Raw genomic sequence first — 16,794 nt, forward strand, 5'->3', positions numbered from 1 at the left:
AGACACACCATGGAACAGGAGTCCAGCAAGTGTGAGGGCCCAGAGAAAGTAACAGAAGTCATCTCAAAGGCACTCTTGGATGACAGAGGAGAACCTTGAGAGGAGCTGGGTTCTGAGGACAAACTTGCCTCCTGCCCTGAAGCAGGGAGGCTCACTGGCTGCCGAGTTCATCCTTGCCCTTCATGGCTCTTATGCTACTGTGATCCCTGCCCTGCCTGATGCCTAATTGCTTCCGGAGAAAGAGTTCTGAAGCATCTTCAATGTCTCCTCCTTCGGGACCAATCAGAAAGACATTTAGGCACAATCAGCAAATAGCAGGGGACCAGATATGAAGGACGTAGAGCGCCAGGATGCACAGGGCCCGCTGTAGGACTCCAGCCCGTTCTAGAAAGATGGTGGAAGTTCAGTAGTTGCCAGAGGCTAAAGAGAAGAGAGCGGAAGCAGAGGAAGCTTTGGAGCTGGTGGGGGGGGGGGGACCACGAGAATGCTCCCTGACACTGAGGTGGCCGATGCTTGTCATTACATATTTGTCACGATGCTCTGGCTGTGTGCCAAGGGTGAGCCCTGGCACACATGCTGGGTTTGAGGTGATAATGGGGGTATTCCCATAGCTCAGCAGCTGTCACCTGTAGAGAAGTGCAGCCGGAAAAATCAATGGACACTTGAGTGCACTCCACAATCAGATGCAGCCTTCTGGCGGCAGTGGCAGATGCAAGGCAGATGTCTGCAATGAACCACCACCTGGCTTCCTCCCGGGCCCCACGGCATCAACGTCAAGTCAGGATCTGGAGGAAGCAGAGCTTGTGACAGTGACAACTTCTAACCTGTGTGCAAGAGCAGAGGTCTCCCTGTGACTCTCTATACAGAAGGGCCTGCCACAGAGCTCCACCCCCAGGTACAGGACAGGACAGAGTAACAGTCACCCAGTTCTTTCACCGTTAGAAGCAAACTCATCCTCCATGAGGACACAGTACTTTGCTACAGTTTGGACAGAGAATTAGGAAGTGAAAATCCAACCGTGTCTCCCACCAGATGGAAAGGGCATCCTGACTCACTCTCTCGATGGGCTGACAGGGTGCTCTCAAAAACTAATAGTAAAGAGACACTGACTTGAGTACTACCCAGGGATGCCAGAAGAGGCTGGGCAGGACAGGACCCTTCCCCACCCTTCTTCCACACCCAGGCTTGGTCTAGCCAGTCTGGAATACTCAGAAACTCCAGTGCATGGAGTCCAGACTATATCATTGGGGTTCACTTTAGATTTTGTAATTGTTATCTTATGTCTGTGAGTGTATTTGCCTACATGTGTGTTTGTGCACCACATGGATGCCTGATGACTATGGAGGCCAGAAGAGTGTTGGATCCCCTGTAGCTGGATTTACAAACAGTTGTGGGCTGCCATACAAGTTCTGGGAATCAAACATGGCTTTTCCAAATGAGCAGCCAATGTTCTCCACCACAGAGCCAGCTCTCCAGTCCCCATTGGGGTTCACCTTAAAGAGAAGCAAAACCAATAATTCCTGTATTCCTGAAAATTGGAATTGTCCTAAACATTTTCTATTAATGTCAGCATCGGCTTGTTTTACTCCACAGCCTTAGGGACGTGCATGCTGCTCTTGTAGTTTCTATTTCACAGCGAGACAATAAGGGTTCAGAGAGTTTAAGCAGCATGCTCAAGGTCACATAGGTAGTCCTCAATGTTATGACTTCCCAGAACTTGAACCTAGACAGCTTGAGCCCAGAGCCTGAATTTGAACATCTACACTAAAGTTCAAAATCTCTCTCTCTCTAAATGGTAATTTATTACACAGGAAAGGTGATTTGGCTGCCAGGATAGCCCTCGGCCCCAGGAAGACACAAGTACTCTGTAGCCCATGCAGACTAAGTCCTGTGCTGCTCTGACTCATGGTCCTCTTAGCCAATGAATGTTCCCCCACCAAGATAACACCAAAAGTGGACAACAGAGGAGCTTATCTAGATGAGGAAGACTGGAAGAGACGTTCCGAGGAGGGTGGAGAAAGGAAGTCGCACACACCTGGACCTGGACAGTGCTGAGATCTATGAGTGGGGACCCGGAGACTTGAGCCGAGTTCAGCGGGAGAGAGGGAAGAAGTCAGATCAGTAGACAAAGGAGAAGACTGAAGGACAAGGCGCTGTGAGGAGCAAGCTTGGAGAGGGAAGTACTTATGCCTTCTATTTAAAAAGATAGTCGATTTAAAGGAGCACTGCAGGAGGTAAGATTTTAGCTCTGAGCTCTGACCTCTCGGCTTTCTCTTTTACATTGGTTCTGTGTTTCTTATTTTAATAAGACGGTTGGTTACATCTACATCTGGTGCCCAACATGATGAGAATCCATTAAAAACCACTTGGGGTCGGCTCCCTAGTCCGAGCGGCCGGCTCCCTAGCCCCAGCCCAGGTCTGCTTGGCCTCAGGCCGGACTAACCGTGAGCTGCTTGCTTAAAACCGGTGCTACAAACAACTCAGGCCTGCCCTGCTGAACAGGGCCCTGCCTGTAAAGCCAACACACGTGGTCGGAGCTTAAGGAAGCCAGAGCCAAGCTTTGACTCAGCTCAAGAGGGAACACGTGGCTGGATTTAAGCTTTAGCCGGCTATGCTTTCTCTCTCTCTCTCTCTCTCTCTCTCTCTCTCTCTCTCTCTCTCTCTCTCTCTCTCTCTCTCACACCTAGAACACTAGGTGGCTGTTTTGAAATTTCCTCAGATTTCTACTGTTCTACACAGATTTGGTAAGTCACAACATATCAGATATTTTAAAGGAAACTATTTAAAAGAGAAATTTTTTCCACATTTAAAAAAATGGGTTTTATGTGTACATTGGAAGAATGGGTTTTGTTTGAAATTTTAGGCAGTCTGACAATGGAACAACTATCTGAGAAGATTAGTATTATGGGAATTATGCAGTTTATCACTATGCTTATCCTCATTTTACAATTTAAAAAGATAGTCGATTTAAGTTCCAGGATGACAGCTTTAGAAGAACTTGTTAAACCTGTAAAAATTCAGACAGAAGAAATTAACAGTGAAGTTGGTTCAAGTCGGGATCATAAGGTTACAGAAAGAAAGCCTGTTTTCACACAGTCCCCTTAATTTATCCTGTAACCGTACAGCAGTTGCCTGATCAAATGACTACACAAAATATTTGGGCTCCAATTGAACTGATGGATTTTAAAAGGTTTAAGGAGGCAATAGTATCTTATGGCATGCATTCCCCATATGTAAAGCAAATGTTAAACTTTGGTCAACATATAATAGGATTGTAACACAGGACTGGCGGGAGCTGGCACAAGCTGTTCTTGAACCCAGCCAGAGGCTTCAATTTCTAACTTGGTTCAAGGATGAAGCTAAAAACATAGAAAAACAATGGAGGGATAAAGGAATACAAGTTTGCCAGGATCAGCTTATTGGAGAAGGCCAATATGCTTCAGTACAAACACAAAGTTTATATGATGTCCAAACCCTAATTTTATGTTGAACAGCAGCCTTGAATGCATGGGACAGAGTTGAGGAACCAGGAAAATAACCTGAGTCATTTACAAAGTTTATGCAAGGCCCAAAAGAATCTTTCACAGATTTTTTTTTTAAAAGACTAGCTTCAGCAGTAAAGAGAATGGTCTCGGATTCAGAAGCTAGTAAGATAATAATTGAATCTTTGGTCTTTGAGAATGTGAATGCAGCATGCAAAAGAATAATCAGGCCATTAAAGGCAAGATCTGCACCTTTGGAAGGTTGGATTAGAGACACAGTTAATGTTGAGGCTCATGAGCATGATGATATATATGTGGGTAGGAGAAACAATTTCAAAAGGTTTGAGGAGTGTTATATGTTTTGGATGTGGAAAGCAAGGACATTTGAAAAGGGACTGTAAACAGGTCATTCCTAAAATCAATGTTTCTTCAAGGAATAATGGCAACAGAATGCCCCTTCCTTCTGGAGTATGCAGAAGGTGTGGTAAGGGAAAACAATGGACTAATGAATGTAGATCAACAAAGGACAGACAGGATAATCCTTTGCCTCAGTTTTTGGGAAACTCCCAGAGGGGCCTCATGCAGGCCCCCATAGCAAATCCAGTTCAAACCAGCCGTAGAGGAAACCCCTGCCCAGAGCGATTAAATAACCAAATGCCTATTGGAATAAATCATGCTGGTCAGGATGATGAAACAGAGAGAATAGAAAATTCAGGAGAAATCATAAAGAAAAATTTTTGGCAAACTTCTATTAATGAACAAAGACCAAAATTAACAATAAAAATAAATGGTGTTTTATTGTCTGGTCTGGTAGACACAGGTGCGGACGTTACCATAATTGCACCAGAAATTTGGCATCCAACTTGGCCTCTTCAGGAGGTAAACGTTCAACTGTTAGGAATTGGGACATTATCTCAGGTGAAACAGAGTGCAAGATGGCTGGAATGTATAGGTCCAGAAGGACAGAGAGGAAAATTAAAAACCATATGTGGCTAACATAGCTATGAACCTGTGGGGTCGAGACTTGTTGCAACAATGGAATACTCAGATTAACATCCCTCCAATCTCAGAAACAAATCATAAACTAGCACATGTTTCTGAGAGAAATATTAGAAGGCATTATTTTGAGTGGTCACCAGCCATCCATATTATACAAGAACAGGGCACAGTAACTGATGATCTTCCAAAGACACCAACAGCTCTACCTTTAAAATGGTTAACAGACAAGCCTGTATGGGTCCAGCAATGGCCTTTAACAACAGAGAAACTCCAGGCTTTAGAAGAGCTGGTAGAAGAACAGTTAAATGCTCAGCATATTGAAGAATCAACCAGCCTTTGGAATTCTCCTGTATTTGTTATTAAAAAGAAATCTGGTAAATGGAGAATGGTAACAGACCTTAGAGCAATTAACAAAGTAATTCAGCCAGTGGGCTCTCTTTCGGGGAGGTAGGAGCACTGCAGGAGGTAAGATTTTAGCTCTGTCTGAGCTCTGACCTCTCAGCTTTCTCTTTTACATTGGTTCTGTGTTTCTTATTTTAATAAGACGGTTGGTTACATCTACACCTCCTGTGCTGTGTTCCAGAGCCATGGGGATAGCACAAAGGAACCTGGCACTGGGCTGGGTGGCTGCCATCTTGCTGCCACAGATGGCCATGGCAGAGCACCCCAAGGGGAGCTTGGATGTCAAGCCCCAAGTATTCTCGGACCTGACTCCTTTTGAGATGAGGATGGTGCACAACTTCCTGATGAGCAGGAGAGAGCTGGAGCTACAGCCGTCCGAGACACCCACCTTGGCCAAGAATTCCGTGTACCTCATAGAGATGCTGCTGCCCACGAAGAAAAAGGTGCTGGATTTTCTGGACAAAGGAAAAGCGACTCCCGTGCGGGAAGCCCGAGTCGTCATCTTCTTCGGTGCCCAAGAGCACCCCAATATCACCGAGTTTGCTGTGGGGCCCCTGCCACAGCCCATCTACATGCGAATGATATCTCCCGGGCCTTGGCACCATCCATCCTGGACATCCAGACCCATCAACAAAGCAGAGTACAGCCTTATCCACCACACCCTGAAGAAGGCCACTGAGCCCCTGCATCAGTTCTTCCTTGACACCACTGACTACTCACTAAAGGACTGTGATGAGGATTGTCTGACCTTCACGTATGTGGCCCCCCATGTCACGGAGCCTGACCAGCGCCGTAGCTGGTTTATCTTGCAACGATATATGGCAGACCAGTCCCTGCAGCCCACGGGCCTGGAGATCCTTCTGGATCACGGGAGCACAGATGTACAGCTCTGGAGAGTGGAGCAGGTCTGGTACAATGGCAAACTCTTCAACAGCCCAGAGGAACTGGCTCAGAAGTATGAGGACGGAGAAGTGGACATAGTGGTCATTATGGAGTCACTGCCCAAGGACACAGAGCAGCCCCAACCCTCCTCTTTCTCAGTTACCCCAAAGAAATCCCCCACCACCATCAGCATGGATAGACACAGAGAGGCTGAGTCCTACATCCCTCCCTATAACATAGAGAACAACACAGTGTATTACAGAAATTGGATTTTCTCCTTCCGGCTACGACCCTCTTCTGGCTTGCAGATCCTGAATCTTCAGTTCCGGGGTGTGCGCATTGCCTATGAAGTCAGTGTACAAGAGGCTGTGGCACAGTTTGGAGGGCATATACCTGCAGGCATTCGGACCAAATACATGAATGTGGGCTGGGGCCTAGACAATGTCACTCACCAGTTAGTCCGTGGCATTGATTGTCCACACACAGCCACCTTCCTGGAAGTCATCCACCACTATGACACCGACAAACCAGTCTCCTATCCGCAAGCTCTCTGTCTCTTTGAGATGCCAGTAGGAATACCAATCAAACGCCACTTTGACTCCAACTTTAAAGTCAACCTCAACTCCGGTGCAGGGTCGAGTGAACATGTGCTGGTGCTACGGACAATCTCCACAGTCCACCACTATGATTATATTTGGGACTTCATCTTCTACCCCGATGGGGCGATGGAAACAAAGATGCAAGCCACCGGCCTGGCCCATGCTACCTTCTACCAGCCCAAGGAGATGAGATACATCTCTCAATCACACACCCATCTATTCAGCAACATCCACACTCACCTTGTACATTACCGTATTGACCTGGATGTAGCAGGTAGGACTTGGGATCACACCAACTCAGACACTCAACTACCACCCACATATAACTTCACTCCACAGGTTGGGGCTAAGACTCCTTGGCATAATATCAGGAGATTGTTTCAGCCACATTCCATGCACAGAGAAATACACACTCCTGGAAAATGGTAGCAGTGAATGGTACCCTAGCATTACCCTGATTGTGGTGTGTGTGTGTGTGTGTGTGTGTGTGTGTGTGTGTGTGTGTGTGTATTCATATTAGGTCTGGGTAGAATGGTTCATAGAATGGGAGAGGGGAGGTCTCATGGAGGTTTAACAATGCTTCTGCATAGCTGTTTGAGATGGGTTCTAGTACCATCTGGGTGTTTCTTATAAATGTCATCATAGAAGAATGGCAGAGAAGTGGTGTTTGACATCACATCCCATAACCAGACAGGTGGCTTCCATATGCTCATTCCCACTGGGTCCTCTGGTCAGGAGAACACCGTCCTCAAGCTCCAGAAGCATAAGCTTCCTGTTTTCCATGGTTAAACCACAGCAAAAAGGCTGGAGCAAGCTCTCTAGAGAATGGTGGGATCACACGGAAACTGCCACAGTTGCCAGGAATGACCCAAGAGCTGTCCTCTAGCTCCTCTGGTTTCTGGGTTGCTTGGTCTGGTAGCGCACACTGCTAGCCCAGAGTCTGCGCCTAGCACAGCTTCTTCCCGGCAGCTGTCTGTGGATGTTGTCTAGTTGGAGACCCAAGAGTAGAGGAAGACAATGTCTGTTTCAACAGCTGATTCTCAACATTTCTCTCCTCTGCCTCCAGGCATGAAGAACAACTTCCAGACAGTGCAAATCATCCGGGAAAACATCACCAGGGACTCAGGACATCATGTAACACGGAACACCATAAAGCGAATGACTTATTCCCAGGAGCAGCAGGCAGCCTTCCACTTCGGAAACCCACTTCCCAATTACCTGGTCTTTAGCAACCTCCAGAAGAACTATTTAAACCAGGGGAGCAGCTACCGTCTGCAGATCTACTCCCAAATCCATCAGGTGGGACTGCCAGGATGGCAAAAGAAGAGAGGTGTCTCTTGGGCCAGGTGAGAAAACCTAGTGAGTTTGGGGAACATGGTCATGGCCTACAGTGATTGTGTGTTCTCTCTGAGTTTTTTTTTTTTCATGGAAGGCTCATGGTTGTGTTTGCATCTGGGTGAGCATCCTTGCGCACTCAAGGAGGGAGTGGAAGTACTTACAGAAATCCTGGCCCTAAGATGGTCATGGGCAATTTTCCAGACCTCTAGGGTATAAATTCATTATGGACCAAATTCTCCATCCTTGACACTGGGGATACTCTCTGGGAAGAGACCAGATGCAACCCCAGTTCCCAGAGCCATCTTCTTCTTGACCTATAGGTACCCCTTGGCTGTGACCAAATACCGAGATTCTGAGAGATGCAGCAGCAGCATCTACAACCAGAATGATCCCTGGAACCCTCCGGTAGTCTTTGAGGACTTCATTCAGAACAATTCGAACATTGAAGATAAGGTAATGCCCCAGTACCCACTGCCCACCTCAGGCCTGTCACCAACCACTGCCTAGACCTGTCACTGGTCCCAGGAGTTATGCTTACTGGGTGGTACACAAGTTCAGGGGTCGTGGCAGATGGGTGTGCTTTTTTAAATGGGACTGAAGACATCTCAGGAAGTGGGTAGGCACACCTGCACACAGCACAAGCTGGAGAAACCTCAGGTGGCCGGTACTCAGCCCTGCCCTGTCCACTGAACCCTTTGTCTCCCCCCCCCCCCCCCCCGCAGGATTTGGTGGCCTGGGTCACAGTGGGCTTCCACAACATGCCCCGTTCTGAGGAGAGCACCAACATGACCACACCTGGGAACTCCGTAGGCTTCATGCTCCGGCCCCTCAACTTCTTCCAGGTCTTCTAGAGACACCCAGATATAACAGGTGCAACCCCATCAGTCTCTGCATCCCGGAGGATAGAGCCTGCCTGACGCCTCCTCCCTCCAACCCCAGTGGGATCTACAGCCCTGTGTGTAGAGTCCTGCCCCAACACCTGTTTAATAATCCCAGATCGGCACAAGGGGAGACAATAAACCCTTCAGCTTCCATCCTTGAATGCTGCTTCTTAGTGGCAGGGGGAGGGGATGGGCCACACCCAGATGGGTGGCCATGGTTCCATTCAAGCTTGCCTACTGTCCCCAGAAGGACCTTAATGACAAGGGCAGAGGAAGCCCATGGGATACTGGAATGCTCTACCAGGTAGGTTTTTCAACCTCTCTGTCAGGAAGGCTGTGGGGAAATGTTCCACTCATTGACAGCCATGCAGAGGATGGGATACTGTGGAGATATCTAAGAAGACTATCAACACTTTCATCCTGTGGCCACTGTTCTTACACCTAAGGTTTCCTCCGTGCCCACCCTGTGGAGTCTGCATGGAGCTGTCACTCATGATAGCTCTTAGAGTCAGGCCCCCAATAAGGAGGTTGATGGATCAGAAGAGACAGTCATGAAAGCCGGGGTGGGAGCCAAGCCCAAAGCTTCAGTAAAACTGACCTCATCTTTCTCCTTCTCCACAAGAAAGGAAGACTGTGATTGACTGCCTCACAGGAGGTCACAAAGAGTACACTAGAAACCGGAGGGTGGGTCACTTCTGAGGACACATGTCTGTGTGTGTCTGTGTGTCTGTGTGTCTGTGTGTGTGTGTGTGTGTGTGTGTGTGTGTGTGTGTGTGTGTGTGTGTGTATGTGTGCTGCCGCTCCTATAAAAGCTGAGGGTAACTTGAAGACTGAAAGCTTCCCTTCATCTTGCTCTCTGTCTTTCCCTAGCTGTCTGATCTTACTGGGAGTGCAGTGGGGCTCGGTTGCCCCTACTGAGTGAGAGCAGAGGCATCCAGAGCAGAGTCAAGGTGTGTTCTGATTGGACACCGATGTGGCTGGTAGGGAGTGCAAGGGGCTATGACGACACAGAGGCCGGAAGTGCAAGCGCTGAGTGGGCGGTAGAAGGACTCTCTAGGACACTCCGAGGTGACAGAGGAGGACTCTGGGAAAAGGTGGGTTTCAGCCATGCCTCCAGTCTGCAGGAGCGGACCACCACTGCTGCCAAGCGCTCCCTTGAGCTGGCTGGCTCACCACCATCATTCCGCCACTCTCCACAGGTTAGGCAGGAAAAGAGGTTCCAAACCACGCTTCCACATCTCCTTCCTGCATAGAAAGCTGGCAGAGATTTGGAGATGAGACATTGTAGAGTAGGAGGCCAGCCATGAAGGACATGGAAGCACTAGAAATGCACGCCTGTCTTCTAGGAGTCCAGTCCCGCCTTCTAGAGCAAACAGGGAGGATCAGAGGTCGACAAAGTGTGAACTGCAGGGCAGGAGGAGTAGAATGGGAATGAGGTTTTTCAGGGCGGTAGGAACACTCCCCGGCAAGGCAATGGCAGGTGCCTGTCATTAGACACTTGTCTAAGCCTCAGACACACCCCAGGGCACACCATGGATTATGGGTAGCAACGGGGTGTCCCTGTAGCTTAGCGATTGTCATATGTGTGCAATGCTGGTAGATGGTGATATTGGGGGGCATCAGGGAAGGGACATGAAGCATATGGCAGCATTCCAGTCCTCCTCAACTTTGGTATGAACCTAAGACAGCTCTCAAATATAAAGCCCATGGCCCCATTGCACTTCCATTACAGATTAGAGAGCGGCTCATAAGGCCCATGCCTCCCTAAAGAACTATAGGCAGTTAATAGTTGTTGGCGGGAAGGGAGTCATGTGCATCCGTGGCCAAAAGTAAATTACCCTTGTCAAACATATTAGCCCAAGGCCATGACAAGGCAAGTGACCTGATTAAATACAGTTGGCTGCAAAAATAAGGAAGGAGAAGAGAAAAGAGAGGGTTAAGGACGGGAGGGAGAGAGTGTTTTTAAGAGGGGGACTTATTGGGAAGAGGAGTTTGCCCAGAGCTTGAGGGAAATAAGAGAGAATAATAGGGGGATTATGAAGAAGGCATATTCTATTTATAAGTGTGAAAATATGAAATAATAAAGTTTAAAAATCGCTGCACAAGCTCAAGCCAGACAAAATCCCAGCACGGACTGAGGAGGAGAGGACAAAGTCCCACCCTAGCTGCTGAGTTAGTGGCAATCACTAGCTGCTGGGAAAAGGAGTCAGTTCTCTTTAAGGGTGTGGCCCCTCGTGGATCAACCACACTCCAGTAGAAGGCTACTTGTCCGGGAGTAAATGGGTAGAACAATCTGTACTTGAGGGAAAAAGGAAAATGGGGATACAGAGGTGGGTAGGCAGGGAAGGAGAGTGGATCTGGATGGAGTGAGAGAGGTGAAAATGATAAAAATACATCGGATGAAGTGCCCATGGAACTAACAAAAATAATAAATGTTAGGACACTAAAAAAAATCCTGGATTCTAGGTCCATTCCTCCCCTGTCATGGATGGGGAGGGCCCATGCTGGTGTGCCTCTCCCTGAGGCGTCATACCTGATTAATGGTTGATGAGGAGCGGAAGGACATTTTCCTCAGTACTGTAGCCTCTGGCAAGTTGCCCGTGCTCGTGCTCCTGTGAGCAACTGTGATGAAACTCAGAGTCCCCAGTACACAGGAAGACAGAGGGAGCTTGTCCAAAAGAGGCAAGGGACAGGCAAGACTCACTTGCACCTGAGAAGGGGAAATAGGGGGTGTGATTTAAAAGCATTGTGTTTATGAATGAAAACATCAGAATGAAACCTCTCCCTACATATCACTGCATATAATCAAAACATGGATAAAAACTGAAACCCAGGGGATGGGCAGATAGTCCAGTCATTTAAGTGCTGGACTTGGAAACACAAGATATTAATTTGATCCCAGAACTCACCAGGGGAAAAGTTGGTTGTGGTGGTCCACATATGCAATCCCAGAGGATTGCTCCTGAGGAACCTCTGACCTCTATGCACAAGTGTATAGAGGTGCAGGTATACCAGGACACATGAATATACATGCACAGTACCCCATAAACAAACACAAAGAGTGAAGTCTAATGTTAAGTAAAACAGACCGGGTAAAATCAGATAATACTGTAAGAGCCCTGGTCATGTCCTCCCACTGACTCCGAGTCCCTCACAAGTCCCTCCTCTCACCCAGTGGTGTCAGGCTAGACTCTGAAAGCACAAAGTCATATGAGACTTTGGGCTTCCTGTCAACACGAGACGCACAAGAAGCTGGGCAGCAGTGGTGCACACCTTTAATCCCAGCACTCGAGAAGCAGAGGCAGGCAGATCTCTGTGAGTTCGAGACCAGCCTGGTCTACAGAGCAAGATCCAGGACAGGCACCAAAACAACACAGAGAAACCCTGTCTCAAAAACAACAACAACAACAACAACAAAAAGTACAAGAAAGTACCAACAGATGAAGTCAACAGGTTGGGCTATTTCCAAACAAACCTGAGAGTCTAGAAATAATAGGCTGGGACAGTGAGAGGACTTCTCAGAGCAGCCTTGACTGTGACCACCAGGGCCAGCAGTCACAAGGACAGAATGCCGAGGCTCCCAGCAGCCCAGCAGCTCACAGACAATGGGGCAGGTGCACACACACCTTACTCGGAGATCTCGTTCTCTGCAGACTAAATACCTAAGTGCCAAGGGGCAGTGGGTGGGACGTGGACAAAGTCAGGCCCAGGACCAAGACAGAAATTTCTTGGTGAGGTGAGGTTCTAGGCATCCTTGACCAGAGGTGCAGCATGTGAATTTGGTACAGAGAGCTGAGAGGGAAGTCTTTTAACTGGCCAGAAGAATCTACAATGAAAACTGGGCTTCTTGTGAGCAAACAGGTTGTGTTTTTGACACGTGTGAATGGAATATGTGGCACAAGACAACACTCACCAACACAAAACCACAAAGTCCTCAATGCTGAAGTTCTGTAGTCCAGCCTCACCCTCGGATCCCTGGTGAGCACCTATGCTTCCCTTTGCCTAATTCCTACCCTGAAAGACATTTCAAGTGAAAGGCGTCTGGGTTACCGCCCCGGGTCCACTGCTGGTCGCATCCAGAACAGGCCCAGTGAGCTGTTCACTTGTCTCTTACTCCAGATTTCTTCCAAGGGTTTCCAATCTGGGGAACCAAAGACAGTTAATTATGTGTGGCAGCAAGGTTCTCTCAGAGTCCTTCCACCGCTCATGGACCCACGTCACAAGCCAGGACTCCAGACCTCACCCCTGCCCACACAAGGAGGAGTGCAGAGACTCAGGGGGACCCTGGAACGGGACGCCCATAACAGAAAGAACCTTCCGGCAACCATGGTGGGTACAAGGCCACTCCTTTGTAGAGAAATGTCATGGGCAGGGGATTCCTACCAGGGCCCACTACCAACATCTAGAAAAACTCAGAACCCATGGTGACAGTGACCGCACCCATTATGTCTCCCAGAAGTCTACACACAGAGGAACAGCCTCACCCCCAAAGTATAAGGAAGGGCAGGGTGACAACCACAAAGGTCTCCTTATATGAAAGACACTGCTGATTTTGCCAGTGGTTTCCTGGTAGGTTACGTACTGAACGTCCTGCTCTGGCCACCCCAAGTAGTAAAAGAGGAAGACACTCTTCCTCACTCACTCTCTGGGATGATCTTACAAGGATGCTCCCATGACCTTGATGGTCTAGAGCCCCCCAACTTGATCCCCCACTTGGGAGCCAGAGAATCTGGGTGGGGCAAGACCTTCCCCATTCTTGTCTCACAGCCTAGACTGGAAACAACTGACCGGAAGTGCTCACAAACCCCCCCACACTGGAACCAGACTGTCATCGGCATACACTCTTTCTGTGTCCATGTGGGCCGACATCCAGTGCACTTATATTTACTTCAGGTTGTTTCTCTCACCAACACTTGAGAAAAACGTGAAGTGGTTGACATTTTCATTTCACAGTTCAGACAATGGAGACATTAAGCTACACAACCAAGGTGACGTTGCTTTTCATTAATGATGTAATTTGCTGAAACTTGAACCCAGGCAGAACTCAAATCCAGAGTTGGCATTTTTTGTTTGTTTGTTTGTTTGTTTGTTTGTTTGTTTGTTTGTTTGTTTGTTTTTCGAGACAGGGTTTCTCTGTGTAGCTTTGCGCCTTTCCTGGAACTCACTTGGTAGCCCAGGCTGGCCTCGAACTCACAGAGATCCGCCTGCCCTTGCCTCCTGAGTGCTGGGATTAAAGGCGTGCGCCACCACCGCCCGGCGTCAGAGTCAGCATTTTGAACATGTGTGCTCTGTTTTAAAATACAAGCCCCTAAAATGGGTTTTGTTGTATCAAAAAAAGTGTTGCCTCTAGATGAACTTTTTCTTGATCCCAATGGTATGGCTTGCTAGATGGTGATCAAATTCAGAGGACATGGCAGAGGGGCCTTCCCCCTCCCTTTTTAAGATTGTGTGTGTGTGCACACGTGCACAGGTACCTGTGGAGACCAGAAGAGGGTGTCAGAACCCTTGGAGCTGGGATTACAGGAGATTGTGAGCCCCTAGACATGGGTGCAAACTGGGGTCTTCTGAGAGAACAGCAAGCACCTTTGACCAGGGAGCTGTCTCTCCAGCCCCACGGGCCCCACTTTTTAAAATGGAACTGAGATATGACAGGAAGTTTGCAGGCACATGTGAAAATGCTACACGCCAGGGTCTCTTCAGGTGGGTGGCACTGAGTGCCGCCATGCCCACTGAAGCTGGCCTGTGTGTAGACAGTGGGCTTCCTGCAGATCTCTCTGTCAGCCACATCTAGCAACTCCCATGACTTATTACAATAGCTATACCTTGAACGCCTCCCAAGGTATCCAGATAAACCCACATACAACAGCCACAACTTGGCCACACCTGGGAACTCTGTGGTCTTCACCCACTTTAGGCTGCCATGACTCATGGTGCCTCTGGCTAAAGTGTGTCTCTCAATTGAGATAACCCAATTAAAGGGCCCTCCCCTCCCCACAACCCACCCACCCACCTATCAACGACAGAACCCCATAGAGTCAGAACCCTAGTTAGAGAAATCCCAGAGCCAGGTTCCCCACCCTCCCACCCATCAGCCACACCACCCACCATTCACTTCCAGGACCCTGGGGAATCTGGCCTGGAACACTAACCAGAGTGGTCTCAAAACTGAAAAGCAAGCACCATTCAGCTGCTCCACAGCCTGATAAGTTGGGGTAACAGCAACAATCCAAACACTCCCTCAACAAAGTCATAACTGGATATCCATACCAAGAAACACCAGCACTGACTTGCTCTACATGCCCAGATATCAAACACACAAAGTGAATAACAAAGACAGTAACTCTGCTCCAGAAGTTAGCATCTCCACTGTAGTATCCCTGAGAAAGATAACTTAGCTGATGCACAAGACAATGACTTCAAAATAGTGATTGTAATTATACTCAAGGAACTCAATGATGATATGAATAAACATTTGAATGAATACCAGCATAAACAGTTGAATAAAATAATGAAGACAATTCAAGATATGAAAGCAGATCTTAATAAAGATATAGAATATCTAAGAAAAAGCCAAAAACTTGAAAAACTCAGGAAGTTCAACAAAGAGCTCTGAGGAAAACCTCAACAATAGATTGATTGGATCAAAGGGAATAGAGAATTTTAGATCTTAAAGATGAGGTAGAAGAAATGGACCATTCAAAGAAAATGTTAAGTCAAAGAAAAAAACATTCAGGAAACCTGGAACACTGTGAAAAGACCAAATATACAAATAATAGGCATAGAAGAAGGAGAGGGAAACTCAGATCAAAAGCACAGAAAATATTTTCAACATAATCATAAAAGAAATTTTATCAAATCTAAGAAAAGAGATGCTAAATCAAGGTACAAGAGGCATGCAGAACACCAAGTAAACAGGACCAGAGAATAAACTTTCCACAACACATAATAATCTAAGTACTGAATGTACAAAACAAACAACAGATACTGAAAGCTGCCAGAGAAAGAACAAGTTATATCTAAAGGCAGATCCATAACAGTAACACCTGACACTTTGGTGGAGACTTAGAAAGCTCGAAGGGCCTAGATTGATGTCAAACAACTTATAAGAGAACATAGATGTCAGTCAAAACTACCAGTCATAAGTGGAAGGACAAAGAAAAACATACCACAAAAAATTAGGGAATTTAACTCTACTGAGCCTGCTTTATGGAGACATTAGAATGACTACTTAGGTCTGAAGAAAAGATTAAACACACCCAAGAGAGTGCAGGGAATAAATAATCTCAGAAAAATCAACCAAAAGAAGTCTAAGAAAACAATACTCCAACCACAAAACAATAGAAATTAATACACAGCTTTTAATAATAACCCTAATATTAATGGTCTCAATCCCCCCAAAAGAGAAACTGACAGATTGGATCAGAAAACAGAACACAGGGCCTGAAGAGATGGCTCAACAGTTAAGAGGACCCAGGTTCAATTCCTAGCACCCATATGATAGCTCACAACTGTCTGTAACTCCAGATCCAGGGGATCTGACACCTCAGACAGACATATATGCAATGCACATGAAATAAAAATAATAAATTTAAAACACACAAAACAAGATCCACCTTTTTTTTCAGAGTCCAATAGTTTTTCATTTTTTCAAGCTGTAGTGTGGCTTTTATTTGTATGTAGATTATAGACTCACACACATTTCATAAAAGATGTACCAATTTCAACCCTAAAGTAACAGAAGAACTGGATAATGAATAGGAATTCTAGAGACTGGTACAGGGGCCTCTTTTTTGTTGTCTCCAAGAAATACAGCTCACATCAATGATAGACAGCACCTTGGGGAAAGGCATGAAAAAGGTATCCCAAGCAAATGGAACAAAGAAACAAGCAGATATAGTCATTCTAATATCTTACAAAAATCAATTTCAAACCTAAACTGTCCAGAAGAGCTAGGGAAAGGCATTTCACACTCACTGAAGGAAAAGTCCACTGAGATGATCCTACAATTCTAAACATGTATGCAGCAAACACAAAGGCATCCAAGTTCATAAAAGAAACACTAAATCTAAATCTAAAATCATAGATTGACCTGCCACACTGATGATGTGTGACTTCAATACCCAGCTCTTGCCAACAGACAGATCATCCAGACAAAAAATAAAGAGAGAAACTCTGGCGTTAAGTGACATCATAAATCAAATGGACCTAACA

General features: G+C 46.9%; 1 protein-coding gene across 3 annotated transcripts; it reads left to right on the plus strand.

The window, feature by feature from the left end:
• The first annotated feature begins 1,975 nt into the window (after positions 1–1,975).
• Positions 1,976–8,736, plus strand: LOC102927906 (diamine oxidase [copper-containing]-like). Of its 3 annotated transcripts, none has more exons than XM_076566680.1 (5): positions 1,976–2,234; positions 5,065–6,638; positions 7,431–7,710; positions 8,023–8,155; positions 8,425–8,736. In XM_076566680.1, the coding sequence occupies exons 2-5, from the start codon at positions 5,069–5,071 to the stop codon at positions 8,551–8,553; spliced, it is 2,112 nt and encodes a 703-aa protein (XP_076422795.1). In that variant the 5' UTR covers positions 1,976–2,234; positions 5,065–5,068; the 3' UTR covers positions 8,554–8,736. The 3 variants fall into 3 exon arrangements, with proteins under 3 accessions (XP_076422795.1, XP_076422797.1, XP_076422796.1); XM_076566682.1 differs by lacking the exon at positions 1,976–2,234 and adding an exon at positions 2,701–2,744; XM_076566681.1 differs by lacking the exon at positions 1,976–2,234 and adding an exon at positions 4,871–4,946.
• Positions 8,737–16,794: the final 8,058 nt, after the last annotated feature.

The sequence above is a fragment of the Peromyscus maniculatus genome, chromosome 3 (genome assembly GCF_049852395.1).
Source record: "Peromyscus maniculatus bairdii isolate BWxNUB_F1_BW_parent chromosome 3, HU_Pman_BW_mat_3.1, whole genome shotgun sequence".
NCBI classification, from domain to species: Eukaryota; Metazoa; Chordata; class Mammalia; order Rodentia; family Cricetidae; genus Peromyscus; species Peromyscus maniculatus.

Bases quoted from the DNA above. Each gene is read 5' to 3' on its own strand.
- LOC102927906 (XM_076566680.1), top strand. From the start codon at position 5,069: ATGGGGATAGCACAAAGGAACCTGGCACTGGGCTGGGTGGCTGCCATC. The intron at 7,711-8,022 runs GTGAGAAAACCT...CTTGACCTATAG, and splicing joins AGAGGTGTCTCTTGGGCCAG to GTACCCCTTGGCTGTGACCA. The intron at 8,156-8,424 runs GTAATGCCCCAG...CCCCCCCCGCAG, and splicing joins ATTCGAACATTGAAGATAAG to GATTTGGTGGCCTGGGTCAC.